At 42.9% G+C, this 14,380-nt stretch overlaps 1 protein-coding gene and 1 pseudogene across 7 annotated transcripts in view; one reads left to right on the top strand and one right to left on the bottom strand.

Moving 5' to 3' along the window:
- Positions 1 to 10,514, bottom strand: part of LOC103652691 (uncharacterized) — a 44,004-nt gene extending 33,490 nt beyond the window's left edge. For 3 of the 7 annotated variants that reach the window (XM_008679631.3, XM_008679632.3, XM_008679633.3), the window contains exons 1-2: positions 10,382 to 10,479; positions 9,427 to 10,284 (exon numbers count right to left, since the gene is read on the bottom strand). In XM_008679631.3, the coding sequence (XP_008677853.2) occupies positions 9,427 to 10,259 (833 nt within the window). In that variant the 5' untranslated portion in view covers positions 10,260 to 10,284; positions 10,382 to 10,479. Of the gene's footprint in view, positions 1 to 9,426; positions 10,285 to 10,381 lie in introns of all 7 variants that reach the window. The other 4 variants (XM_008679634.3, XM_008679636.3, XM_008679629.3 and 1 more) reach the window with 3 other exon arrangements.
- Positions 10,515 to 10,539: 25 nt separating this feature from the next.
- Positions 10,540 to 13,330, top strand: LOC103652689 (disease resistance protein RGA4-like; annotated as a pseudogene).
- The last annotated feature ends 1,050 nt before the right edge of the window (positions 13,331 to 14,380 follow it).

Below are 14,380 nucleotides of genomic sequence, written 5' to 3'. Positions count from 1 at the left end.
CTTGATTTTGAGAAAGCTTATGATAAAATCAAATGGACTTTTTGTACAACAAACATTACATATGAAAGATTTTTCTGAAAAGTGGTGTTCCTGGATTAATTCAGTCACAACGGGTGGTCATGTTGGCATAAAAGTGAATGACCAAATTGGTGCCAATTTCTAGACTTCTAAAGGTGTACATCAGGGGACCCTCTTTCTCCTTTATTATTCAATATAGTTGTAGACATGCTTGCTATTTTGGTGAGTAGTGCAAAAGAGGAGGATCAATTCGAAGGTCTCATCCCGCATTTAGTGGATGGGGGTCTATCCATTCTGCAATATGCGAATGACACAGTTCTTTTTTTGGACCACGACTTAGCGAAAGCGGCAAATTTAAAGCCCTTATTGTTAACCTTCGAACATGTTTTAGGGTTAAAAATTAATTATCATAAAAGTGAGCTTTTTGTTTTGGTCTATCTGAGGAGGAAGAAATACTATCTTTCTCTGTTTAGGTGTCAAGTAATAATGATTGGAAAACCATAAAGATAAAGATTGGAAAACCATAAAGATAAAGCTTCCCTTAGAAATTAATTATCATAATGATTGGAAAAACATAAAGAAACACTATCTTCACATTAAAGTACTTGGGCATCCCAATGCATTATTGAAAGTTAAGTAATAATGATTGGAAAACCATAAAGATAAAGCTTCCCTTTCAAGTTCTCGGTAGGAGGTCGGTTAGTCTTGATTAATCCTGTCCTGACAAGTTATATGTTTGTGTTGTCTTTTTTTTGAAGTGCCTAAGGGTGTACTAGAAAAAATAGACTACTTTCGTTCAAGATTCTTATGGAAAGGAGATCATCATAAAAAGAAGTATAGGCTTGCATGATGGGACATTCTTTGCCAACCTAAAGACCAAGAGGTCCAAAATAAGTGTTTGCTTGGTAAATGGTTGTTTAAATTGATTAATGAGGACAACCTATGGTAGAAGCTACTTAGGAACAAATACCTAAAATCTAGTACCTTGTCAAAGGTAATTAGAAAATCAGGTTACTCTTATTTTTGGTTTGTGCTAATGAAAGTTAAAGACCAATTCCTTAGCCTTGGTTTCTTTACTCTTAAAGATGGGAAGCAGATTAGATTTTGGGAGGACTCTTGGATGGGTAAACAACCTCTGATGCTAAAATTTCCATCCTTATATAATTTAGCTCGTAAGAAAAGCGATACGATGGCGAATGTTTTTAATAGAATTTCTCTAAACATTTATTTCCATAGAGCGCTTGTGGGTGATAATCTATTAAGTTGGAATAGATTGGTTTTGAGTATTATTCATACTCATCTATCTAGTGCGAGAGATGAGTTCAAATGGAGTTTGTCAGCCTTGAGGCTTTTCACGGTCCGATCGATGTACAATGCTCTTATTAATAATACCAAAGTTTTTTAATTTCAAACCTCTATGGAAGCTAAAATTACCTCTAAAAATTAAGATATTTATGTGGTATCTCATTAGAGGGGTGGTTCTCGAAAGACAATCTAGCTAAGCGTAGTTGACAGGGAAGTCAAAAGTGTGTGTTTTGTGACTCGAATGAATCTATACAAGACCAAATTTTTTAAATGTCATTATGCTAGATTCTTTTAGAGACTTTTATATTGTTGTTTTGGTTTCAATACCTCGAGATCAGTTAAACATATTTTTGGATCTTGGTTGCTTGGGGTGCATCCCAAAGATAAAAATTTGATTATCGCAGGTGTTGCAACGTTATGTTGGGCTATCTGAATAAGTCGGAATGACTTAGTGTTTAATAATTACCTGATGGTTACTTTTTTGCAGTTTTTGTTTCGGGCGATCAATCGGCTTAGGTTCTGGGGACTTTTGCAGAGGGGTGAGGACACGGAGATAATAATGGAGATGTGTCGACGGATCGAAGCAACATCTATGCAAATTTTCTCTTGTTTTGGTTGGAGTTTTACAAAAAGGATTACGTTTTTAGGTTTCCAGCCTTTCTGTTGGGTGTCCATTTTAGGTTTGTGGTGTGGGACTGCACTCTATGTTGAGAGTGTGAGTCGTTTATTGTCAGTTGTATGCCTGGTTGTACCCTCCTTTTGGGGGACAAAGCCAGAACTTGGTTTCCGTTATCTAAAAAACAATAGTATAAAGTATAAACCATGGTTGGAGAATGATCTTCATATTGGATTAAATAAAATCATGGATAGTTGATCTAGTGCTTCCTAAGCACCTGGTCCAGACAGTTTCATGGGGAGATTTTATAAAACATGCTGGAGTATCATCAAGGGGTGATGTTATGGCGGCTGTTGCAACCATATGGGGTCGCACGTTTAGCAATCTTGGCAAACTGAACACAACTTACATTATCCTTTTGCCAAAGAAAGAAGAGGCTAATAAAGTTAAAGATTTGAGACCAATTAGTCTTGTACATAACTTTGCTAAGCTCTTTACCAAGCTGCTGGTTTTGGTGTTTGTGACCCGACTGCGCAACACGGGGTTACCCACGTGATGCTTTTGGGTAGGACGACATTGTTGATCGCAACTCGATGGTTCGTGTAGAGGCATGCTAGGATCACTCATAGAATTATACAAGATCGGGCCACTTAGAATTGCGTAATATGCTACTTCATGTTGTGGTTTGATATTGATCTTTGGAGTACAAGGATTACAAGCTGGGGGTTTGTGGTTGAAGATGAGTTGGAGTGATTAGTGATGAGATGAAATCGTAGGCCCCCCCTCGACCTTATATACACGACCAGAGAGAGTTAACCCATTACAAGTTGTGATTATTATCTACTTGCTTATCTTCTTCTTTGTTGCAGACTGTATCCCTGCATATCCAAAGTCTTGATCGCCTAACCGCCCGAGCTATCGCCGAGGGCATAGCTCTTCAGGTGTTTGCAATTGCATCACTTGACACATCCGTGCTTTAGTGGTGCTAACTCGGGTTTTGGTCTTCGTCAGCTTGGATCGGGCTCGCCTGAGTTGGCTACGTCCAGCTGGCCCATCCCATAGGGTGACTCAGTAAGAAGCCCGTTAGGCGGCCTGTGATATGTTTTAGTGTTAATGAGGACCCGGGAGATCAGCTGGCTTCAGGGTTGGTCAAGAGATTAAATGATATGATCTCACAAAACCAAAGTGCTTTCATTAGAGGTTGTTTTATCCAGGAAAATTTCATGCGTGTGCAGCAAACAACTAGAGCCTTCCATCAGCAAAAAAGGCTAGATTACTACTTAAACTTGACATTACCAAGGCATTTGATTCGGTCTCTTGGCCCTTCCTTATTGAGGTTCTCAAAAGTTAGGCTTTGGACTGGTTTGGAGGGAGATTATATGTGGGTTGTTGGCTTCATCCTCCACTCAAGTATTCCGTCTATGGGAGGTGGGGTTTTTAGATTTCTTTGGTCTCTGGGCACCACCTCATCATTGCCATCTTCATCATTTTCGGTGAGGCAACCATTTCGATGTCCATTGACTGAGTTAGCCATGAATGTGAATTGGTCCTCTAGTAGATCGATCAAATCTTAATTTGAATTGAGGTCGATACTAGGGTTGGGATAACAATCCAAGTTGGATTCGAGTCAGAGTAGAAATCGAGAATGGAGTAGAATCCAAGTATGAGTCAGCGTCGATGGACCTGAATGATCCAGTGTCACCATAATGGTGGTTGAATCACAGTGGTCTTAATGGTAGGGTATCGACATATCTAGGGGGTTTAGGACGTATGATCCCGATATGATAGATGAGTCTAGGACGTATGATTCCAATGTGATAGATCGTGAGGTTGTCGACCATGTCGGTGTTGAATCTTAAGGTTTAAGTTGTCAAACATAAATTCATCTCCTGGTGCAAACTTCATAGATGCCATCAACTCCTGGTTAATCTTCTGTCGAAGATTGTTCAATGGATATTTTATGGAGTTGGTCACATGATCAAAAAATGAAGGTTAGGACTTATAATACTTGAGGATTTAAATCAATGTGAGATAATACCTTATGTCTTATATATAATGGATCTGTTGTATCTTGATCTTGAGGGGTTTCTCAACCCTCCTTTTACATCCTAAGGAGAGACAACAGTTCCATGAAAGGCACCGAGTCGATTTCAAGTTGGTTACCAAGTTGTACATGAATCTAGCTCTCTCTCTCTCTTTGTGTGTGTCTATATATATAGTATATGTATATGGTGCCTTGGCTTCCAATAGCTGGACGAAAGCCCTGACCCGATGTTGCCAACCGGTTCAGCCGCACCAGGTCCGAAGCGTCTATAAAAGAAGCTCCAGATCGCTAGGGTTCAGTATTAGCAACGCCGACAGTTACGCCCCCACCCCCAAGAGGCGCGCGCGGCGACGGATCCTGGGAGCAAGCGCGCGACGGCAGATCTAGGAGACACGCTCGCGGCGGCGGATCTCTGAGGCCAGCGCGCGGCGATGGCCCCCATGAGGCGCGCACGACGGCGAGGTAGGAGCGGTTGCGGCATCGGATCCCGAGGGCACGCACACGGCGGTGGCCCCATGAGGTGCGCGCGACGGTGAGGTGGCAGCGGCCGTGGCGGTGGATCCCGGGGGGCACGATCGCAACAGCGTCTCCCTGAAGTGCACACGGCAGTGACCCCTTGAGGTGCGCACGACGGTGAGGTGGGAGCGGCTGCGGTAGCGCGACGGCGAATCTCGGGGGCACATGAGCAACGACGGCACCCCTAAGGCGTGCATGACGGCGAGGTTGAAGCGGCTGGTGCGGTGGATCTCGAAATGCACGCGCGTGAGGGTCGACCCCTGACTGCGTACGACTACGATGCCATCCAAGTGGGAGCGGCGATGGCGGACTTCCCTAGGTACGAGCGACGACGACAGCCTCCCCTAGGCACGAAGTGGTGGCACCACTACCGGAATTTGGCTCTTTGCCGAGTGCCATATTCTTTGCCGAGTGTTTTATTTCGGGCACTCGGCAAAGAGCTCTTTGCCGAGTGCCACGCAAAAAACCCTCGGTAAAAGAAAACACTCGGCGAAGAAGCTCTTTGCCGAGTGTTTTATTTTTGACACTCGGCAAAGAGTTTCTTTGCCGAGTGTCTTTTTTTGACACTCGGCAAAGGGCTCTTTGCCGAGTGTCACAAATACAACACTCGGCAAAGAGCTCTTTGCCGAGTGTTTTTTCTCCAACACTAGGCAAAGACAATTTAAAAATCACATTTTAAAGTAGTAAATTAATTCAAATGAAAAAGTTTTCAACTACAAATTTGTATAACTCATCATGATGTACAATTTATATATTGAACATTTCTTCATATGACAAAATAAAAATAAATTTGTTCATAAAACCTATATCTCTCTCGTAGTTTATGAAACTACGAGAGAGACGTATAGAATTTGTGCATATTGTTAGAACCATCATCTGAGATAAACAAATTACCAAACAATCAAAATAAACTTTGTAGATCTTGAGAAGTTATAGAAGTTTATAGTTGACAACTTTTTCATTTGAAGTCATATTGTCAACGAAAACTATGTGTGAATTTAAAAAATTTAAAATTTAAATTTTGAAAACGACTTCGAAAGGAAAAACCACCAACATGAAAGTTGTAGGTATTGAAGAGTTATGAAACTTTGTAGTTGACAATGTTTTAGTTTGAAATCATCTTGTTATGCAAAACTATGTTTGAATTTTGAAATTTGAATTTTTCAAACTGTCTCGGATGGAAAAACCACCAAAATAAAAGTTGTAGGTCTTGAAATGTAATGAAACTTTGTAGTTAACAATTTTTTGATTTGAAATCATCTTATCATTGAAAATTTCGTGTGAAGTTTTTAAATTTAAAATTCAAATTTTATAAACGGTCTCGGATGTAGAAACTATTAAAATAAAACTTTTAGATCTCAAAAAGTTATGCAACTTTATAGTTGGTCACATTTTCAAATGAACTCATTTATTGCCTTAAATAATCAAATTACTCTCGATTTGTTATAGTACATGGGGAATGGAAACGTAATATAAACATAATTGGTGTAGTAGTGTAGTGGTATAGAAGGGTATGCGCGAGAGAGAGGTTGCGAGTTCGAATCTCACCATTTACAAAACATATAAGTTTGATTCAAAATAATAGTGAAAAATGATAGGGCAACGGGTAAGGTAATAGGGTAGGGTTGGAGAGTTGTTCCTAGAATTTAAAAAATGTTTTGCTGTTTTTTTTTTATTTTTCGATTCTTAATTTGCCGAGTGTTTTTCTTTGCCGAGTGCTTTTTGACACTCGGCAAAGTCTTTTCCGAGTGTCCGAAAAAAGCACTCGGCAAAGAACCCTTTGCCGATGAAATCTTTGCCGAGTTTTCTTTGCCGAGTGTTTTATTCCGGTAGTGCACATCCTAGATGCGAGGCGACGGTTCCGCAGGGCGGCGGTCCTATTTTTATGTTATTTTGTATACATATTTATGCCAATGTCAATAGATTTTTACGACATATATTTCAGTTCATGGCTCCGCTTCCATCTATTTGTCTGTTTATGATATTTCTATTCACATTTTACGCAAACGATTTATTGATTTTATGTATTATCTTGTTTACTTAATCCAGTGTGTATTGGGTTCCTACCATTTATGCCATATGTATAAGATATATTTACGACTCACACATTTACGCAACAAAATAGGAATTTAGAAAAAGGTAACCACTCTAAGAAATGAAGTCATTTGCCACGATTCCATAATTCTCGCGTATGTTGATCCATTTCTTTTTCAACTCACATTCTTGTCATCCTAAATTTGTGCACATGCAGTAGAAAACATATTTTTTACGCAGTCTACCGTAATGCATAAATAACTTCACTGTGCAATATAATTAGTATCAGTATATATCATAAGCTGGTTCTAACGAGCCTTGATGCATGAATGTTGGAGAGATCCTATATTTATGGAGGAAATAAACCATTTAAATCAGATTTTTTTTGTTTCCATACATGTTTTCCTTATGAAATACATCGATAATTTACACTAAAATTCATACACATTTACGTTGTTTTGGTTAATGTTTTACGTTGAAATCCGCCTTAGCTCACATGCACGATCAACTTCGTATCTTCTGTTCCAATATATACGGTAACTTCCACCTTCGTGGGCGCTAATCACGGTGGTGTGTGGACCCATATGAACGAACCAATGAAAGGTTCGTTGCCGCTCTCATGTTATGCAAGTCTGAACCATTAAATATGTTAGCATAAATACGATTAGGAACCAACTACCCGACCAACGAACACGACGCTGTCCCACCTTCGTCCATCCCAACTCGACCCCACCTCTGTTTACGCATAACATAACACAGTATCTTAGATAATACGAATATCCATACCGGAAGCTTGAAGGAATACGAATTGGGGTAATTCAGTATTGTGAGACATCTATTTCCACCCTTAGTCTAATCTATATGTTGTATATTTTTTTCTTGTGTAGCTCAGCAAGGGAAACTAAAAAAACGGATATGTGCCTATCTTAGATGTTTCTTTTGTTTGTCTAGTATAGACTTTGGATTGAGCGGTCTGTTTCAAAATTTTAACACGATTCACGCCTCTCCCTTTTGGACCACAATTGTGATAGCAACTCTAACAAATCCCAAAAATATAGCTTATAAAATATGGAAAAATTAAGATTCTTTTAAAAGTATTAAATCCAAAAAGGTACAACTCCAACCACTCAATATTTTTTGTAAAACCTTTTGAATTGGTCCACATGGGTCCATTGGTGTGGGCCTTTTTTCGGTTTGTGCGCCACTGAGTAGGGATGGCAGTGGGACCCTTGGGTATGGATACCCACGAGTTTCGTACCCGATGGATATGGATACGGGTAGAAAAACTCATCCGCGGGTTCTATCGGGTCGGATACCCAAAATATATCGGGTCGGGTATGGGTAAAATACTTTACCCGCGGGTATCCAGTGGATATCCGAGATATCAATATACATCTTTAAATGTGCTATATCCACTAAAAAAGAAGGACCATAATAAAATGGGAGCCAAAAAAATACACAGCAATATTGGTTTTTTTTGCATGCTGGTTGCTACTACTTCACCATGGACACAGGCACGACCACAGGCTGCTGTTGCTGGCGGCAGGCTGCTGCTACTATACACCATGTCACGGGCTGCTGGAGCTGGTTGCTGCATGCTGTTTTTATTTATCAATTTATCATGGTGCATGTGTTGTTGATTAATGAATATTAATTTGTCCTAACAGTCTACTTTAATGTACTAGAGACCAATGAGACATTGACATGTTATGCCTGTCAACAGTCATAAACTCATTAAGCTTTTATTCTCTGTACTCGAATTTAAATCTATTGGATGTGATAATTATGAGTTGAGATATTGTATCGACATGTAGCCAAATATAGTCATTCTCGAGTTATACTGGTGCTTAGATGGAAACTAAAATATTTTATGTATTTATTATAACACTAACTGGATGTTATTTAGTTTACAATAACATATCCACTGGATACCCGATACCCGGTGTATACCGATGGGCACGGGTACGAGTACAGTTTCTCGCCCGATTGGTTTGGTGTGTATGAATATTTGTACAAGTTTCGGATAAAATTTCGGGTCAGATATTATCATACCCGAACAAAATCCGACGTGCTGCCATCCGCCCATCCCTACCACTGAGCCATCCTGCCTAGCCATTCTGCACAAACATCCACAGCGATGACTGTTTTGCGCGTGCGGAGAATAGAGAGGTGCTATGGGAAGCTGTTTGTGTTGCCCTCTTTCCCCTAAAATAGGATTGGGCATAGCCTTTTGGTCATCTTAAATATCTTCAATATCTTCTAATATCCAAAACAATAGTTTAGGGGTAAAGGTGAAAAAACCTAATCTAACAGCTCTTTATCTGTGTTCCCAATTTATACAGCATCCCAAAACTAGAGCCTCGCAATATAAATTTAGGGGTGAGCCCCCGTTTGTATATGTGTTTTGTTTTTTTGTTTCCTGTATCGAGAAGCGTTGCGCCATCCAGGAATCTGCTGCATTGGGAAATTGTTAAGGAACTGTTGTAGTTGAATATGTTTTTTTGGGGGCTTTTAAACTTTTGGGAGGAGTCCAATACAAAGATATTGGAAGTAGAAATATTAGGGAGTTCTTGGAGATACTCTTAATTATTGTTGTTGAGTTGCTTGCTCTACTCTCTAGCATATGCATGGAGACAACAACACAGATCAAGGTGTAATAGCTGCTTAATTGCATTGCAAAGAAAACGATCCTGACCTCAAATTTGCGCACATCGGATCGGATTTCTTTCTTGGATTCCTGACCTCAGAATATTCTAATAATCTCTTGAAAATTTTAGAGGGTCTTTTTAGTAGTAGAGAGACTAGTGGGCGGGCACACACATGCATCAAAGAGCGTGAAATAAAGCTGCGCCGTTTTTCTTATGAACTAACTGAGGCATGCAGTAGCACTTACGATTTTCCTTGTAGATGTTGCCTGATGCTGTCGATTAGATCTTGCTCATCACCGGAGCCCCCCCAGTAGCGGCACCCTTGTTGGCCCTTAATCTTGGATAGCATGGTGGCGAGAAGCCTGGTGGTATCCTGCAGGTTACGGGACGCCCGAAGGAAAGCCCCGCAATGGAACCTCCCTTCATAGCAGTGGTACAGTCTTCTGGCAAGTGTTGTCTTCCCAACGCCAGGCAGGCCAAGGATTGCCACCGTCTTGAGCTGCTGATCACTTTCCAAAGCCAGCAACCTGACTAGCTGCTCGTCATGGCTGTCAGGCTGTAGAGTATCATCAGAATAGACGGCACGGCGACTACTGCTTTTTGCAGGCTCTTCTTGTGGCCTAGGGCCATTCTCTTTGGTGGTGGTTCTTGAACTAGCAGACTTGATGTACGCTTGGGCTATTTCTTTCGCCGGATTCACACGGGAGATGAGGCCGGAGAGATCTTTTGCGCTGATTAGAGCGGGGCGCTGCCTCGTCGCCTTGCTCCGGACCCAACTGATCTGCCAGGAGCAGCCACCACGGGAGTGCTGCGCCATCTCCAGATAGTCCTCAGCATCATAACAAAGTTCCTGCAACTGGCTCGTCAGGCTCATCTTCAGCGTGGACGACGACGTAGCAGAGTCATCCTCGTCCTCATCCTCCTTGGAAAGATCCAGGACGGAGGACCGTAGCTCTTCGAGATATCCTATGAGAGCCTGGACCTCAGCGTCTGGCGGCCCCCGCCATGAATCTGGAAAGGAACAGCTCTGGACGAGCTTTTCCAGGATAGACATGGAAACAGAAGCACCTAATTCCATCGTTTCGTGGCCACCGCCGCCGTAGCTGCGGACACACATGGAACGGAAGAGTATGTATGCATGATCAGTTAATTAGCTAGGCAGGGAGTATATTTCGCTCCACATCGACGACGAGAACTTGCCTGGCCGATCGACAAGAATCACTTGTCAAGACTCCATCAGCAGCCGGTGCGGGAGTTTCTGGTCGCCGGGTGGGGAAGTGACTGAGATGAGATGAGATGCATTATCTTCTAGCACCATGACAGCTCCTCTATGTATATTATTAGGGAAGTGACTTTTTTTTTTAGTTTGGTGGTGTGCAGTGTGTTCACCTATATCCTTAGTCGTGTTTTTCTCTCAGCTGTGTCCTTCTGGCTCTTGCTGAGAAACTATAATTTTATGGCTACTTGTCAATCCTTAAGTCACTCGTACTCTGATGGGCTGCGACCTAACCATCACCCGTGTTAAGCCCATCGTACCCGGCCCGGCCCAGAGAACCCACACAGAGACAGCTCGATGATTCGAGTATTATATGAATGTCCTCCTGAGATCTCAAAGTCCTACGCTGCTATAGCTTCCAACATCTTCCCAACCAGCCATACCTGCGGATCGAATCGCCACCGCCACCGCCGAGTTTTGAGGCCCAAACTCAGCAAAACCAGGCATCTGTAGTGTTGGGTGGTTTTGAGGCCCAAACTACCAAACCTGCCGTGAGCACCGCACCTCGTGCACGTCCTCCACGATCAGACGTGTGTCCCGCCAGTCCTCGACCACGCCGACAACACGGTCCACTCCACCACATCCTTGCACAAGTGCGTGTCCCAGGCGCATCAGCCACTGCGGTTGGTCACCTGGCTGCTCTGATCCATCAGTCAAGACCCAGCACTCGCCCTTCACCGCTTCCGGTCCATCAGCACGAGCCCGCATGACCTTAACCTCAGCCATCGACCACCGTTCCTGTGCTCCACACCTGCACACCACAAGTCGACCAACATGGTTGCACAAGCATAATCTCACACTCTGGTCAGTCCACTGACTACCCCAGAGTGCTACCCGTTGATAATCAGTCATCATCAATCCGAACCACAAGGGATAAATCAACCTTGTGTTTGCACATGTCTAGAGGGGATCCCTGATCAGGCGATGGCAGGCGGAAGGCCTAGAGTTCGGAAGTGACTGAGATGAGATGAGATGCATTATATTCTAGCACCATGACAGCTCCTCTATGTATATTATTTGGGAAGTGACTTTTTTCTGTCTTCTTGGTTCTTGCTGAGATAATATAATTTTATGGCTACTTGTCAATCCTCGAGTCACTCGTACTCTGATGGGCTGCGACCTAACCATCACCCGTGTTAAGCCCATCGTACCCAGCCCGGCCTAGAGAACCCACACAGACACAGCTCGATATTCGAGTATATGAATGTCCTCCTGAGATCTCAAAGTCCTACACTGCTATAGCTTCCAACATACCTGCGGATCGAATGGATCGAACTCTAGCCAAGCAACAGAGAGGGGGGGGGGAGAGATGACAGGTGTGGAGCCAGCAATTATCGGTGCAATCGCTAAGTTGGCGGCCCCTGTCCTGCCTATAGCCATTAAAGGGATACAAGGTGCACTGAAGAAACGGCAAGTCCGTGACAGTGATGTTGAAACCCTGAAATCCCAACTTACCTACATCCAGGGCATCATCCGTGATACTCGGAAGACTATCAGGAGTTCCCAAGACCCGTCCGACAGGCTTCAATCCTGTGCTGGATACCTCAGATGCTTGGCGTACGACATCGAAGACCTAATAGAAGGCCGCCGTGCCGGAACCATGACAGGTGCGAAGCTTAATGGCAAGATTACTATCATCCAGGATTTAATCAGATGTGTAGAGTCCTATCCGGAGTTTATGGCGGTTCCGACGAATGAGGCTCCTAGTCAAGGCGCTGCTTCTTCCTCCACTACTTCAAGCGCCCAGCTGGTCGTGCCTAATTCCAATCCGCAGACGGCCGGAAGGGGCTTTCCGCTGGCTGATCTTGTGGGCAAGGAGGACCTCGATGAGCTTCTGGACCTCCTCGTCCGGAGACCCGACAATGAGCTGGACATGGTCCTCAATAAGGTGATGGTGATCTCCGTTGTCGGCTTCTGTGGCATAGGGGAGACCAAGCTTTGCCACACAGTGTACACGGACGTACAGGAGAGCAGAAAGTTCTCCCTGCATCCGTATGTCATTGTCAGCGCTGCTGGGAAGGACTGCAGCATCGTTCTGGAAGAGATAATCGAGCAATTTAGACTGCAAGAGGATCCACAAGATAGCAGTGGTGGATTTTTTCACAGGTGATCCGTCATATTTTCAGCCGCATGCATATTTGTTCTAAAATCTACCTTCTGAATTTGTATTTTGAAACCGCGTTTATTAGATTCGCCCGAACGTTTCCTGGGGCTCGTCGACTCGTCGTACTGACCAAGTTCATGGGTTACCCGAGTATCTCCAAAGGAAAAGGTGATTTCTTTTCCACTTTTCTGTGTGCAATTTGCTGATTAATTAATTATTCCCTCTCTATATATATTGACCTTTTTTTTTCTCCTTCGTTTCCTGTTTTTATATATATATAGGTATTTTGTGGTGGTGGATGGCGTGGAGTCTGAAGAACTGGTGGATGGCATAGCATCTGCCTTCCCGGATAATAGTATGGGCAGTAGAATTATCATGGGTATGAGGACCGCAGTGGGCAGGGATGCAGATAGATGTGTGGGTCATCGTCACAAGATGTGGCCACTTGAAGACGAGCAGTCGGTGGTCCACTTCCTAAACGAAGCGGAGCGACGACGACGACATGAACAAGATTTATCGGATTTTGCAGTGGATTCCAAATTTTATTGAAAAGCATGTGAGTGCGAGAGGTTGTAAGCATTGTCTTGGTCTGACTTTTCAACCGGGTGTAGCCTATGTAGACAAGCAATCAGAAGCTAAAAACACCGGTTTCGATCGTCCACTACACTGCTCAAGTTCATCCAAAAGTGCAAATGGAAGCAGTCTTGATACAGTGATGTGGTGAAAAATACAAATACATCTCGATCTTTCTGATTATCACTTATCTTGATTTTGAATCTTTAGCACGATATGAATAAATCAAGACAAGTGAATGACTCAAGGCATGAGACATAGCCACCTAGCATACGAGTAATAGCAAAAAGGATTTCAACACATCCTACACATGCTAGGTGCCAATCTTAATGGTGAACAATTTTAGATTAAGCAAGTAATAGTCAAGTTCACAATTATGAAAACAACTTAGCTCAACAATATTGTATCAATATGAGCAAAAAGAGCCTAAGTATGCTATAGCATTATCATGTACACAAAGAACATACTACTAGAAGCAGAATCACATTCATGCAGATATAATACAAAAGAAAATGAAAGCAAAAAAATAAGAAGAAAAGACCAAAAGGGAGACCTCTAATCAAAAAGGGAAACAAACACCCAATTCCCCTCACAAATGAACAAAAGTTTTTTGATCAAGGGGTTTGGTCAAAATGTCAGCAAGCTGGCGAGTGGTATCAATATAGCGCAATTCGATGTCGCCTTTCTCATAATGATCACGAAGAAAGTGAAAGTGAACATCAATGTGCTTGGTCCTCGAATGTAGCACAGGATTCTTGGCAACACTTATGGCACTCGTGCTATCACAAAGCAGAGGCACATGATGAAAAGTCAAAATCTCGTAAGGTAGCCATCATCCAAAGTAACTGCGAACAACAGCTAGCGGCAGCAACATACTCGGCCTCTGTGGTAGACAGGGCAACACTAGACTGTTTTCGAGAAGACCATGAAACCAACGAAGTACCAAAAAACTGACAAGTCACAGAAGTAGACTTGCGCTCTAAAAGACAATCCGCAAAATCAGCATCAGAATAACCGCACAAGGACAGAACGGACGATGAGGAGTACCACAAACCAAACTCAGGAGTGAAACGTAGGTACCTCATAATCCGTTTCACAGCCTTCCTGTGAGATGTGCGTGGGGAAGCCTGGAAACGAGCGCACAAACACACTGCGAAGTGTATGCCCGGCCTCGTCGTAGTCAAATACAAGAGAGAGCCAATCATGCTTCTGTACTCCTTCTGGTCCATGGGTTCGCCATCCTCAT

Source organism: Zea mays, chromosome 4 (assembly GCF_902167145.1).
Source record: "Zea mays cultivar B73 chromosome 4, Zm-B73-REFERENCE-NAM-5.0, whole genome shotgun sequence".
NCBI classification, from domain to species: Eukaryota; Viridiplantae; Streptophyta; class Magnoliopsida; order Poales; family Poaceae; genus Zea; species Zea mays.
Note: the sequence above shows the minus strand (reverse complement) of the source record. Positions and strands in the feature narration are given on the sequence as shown.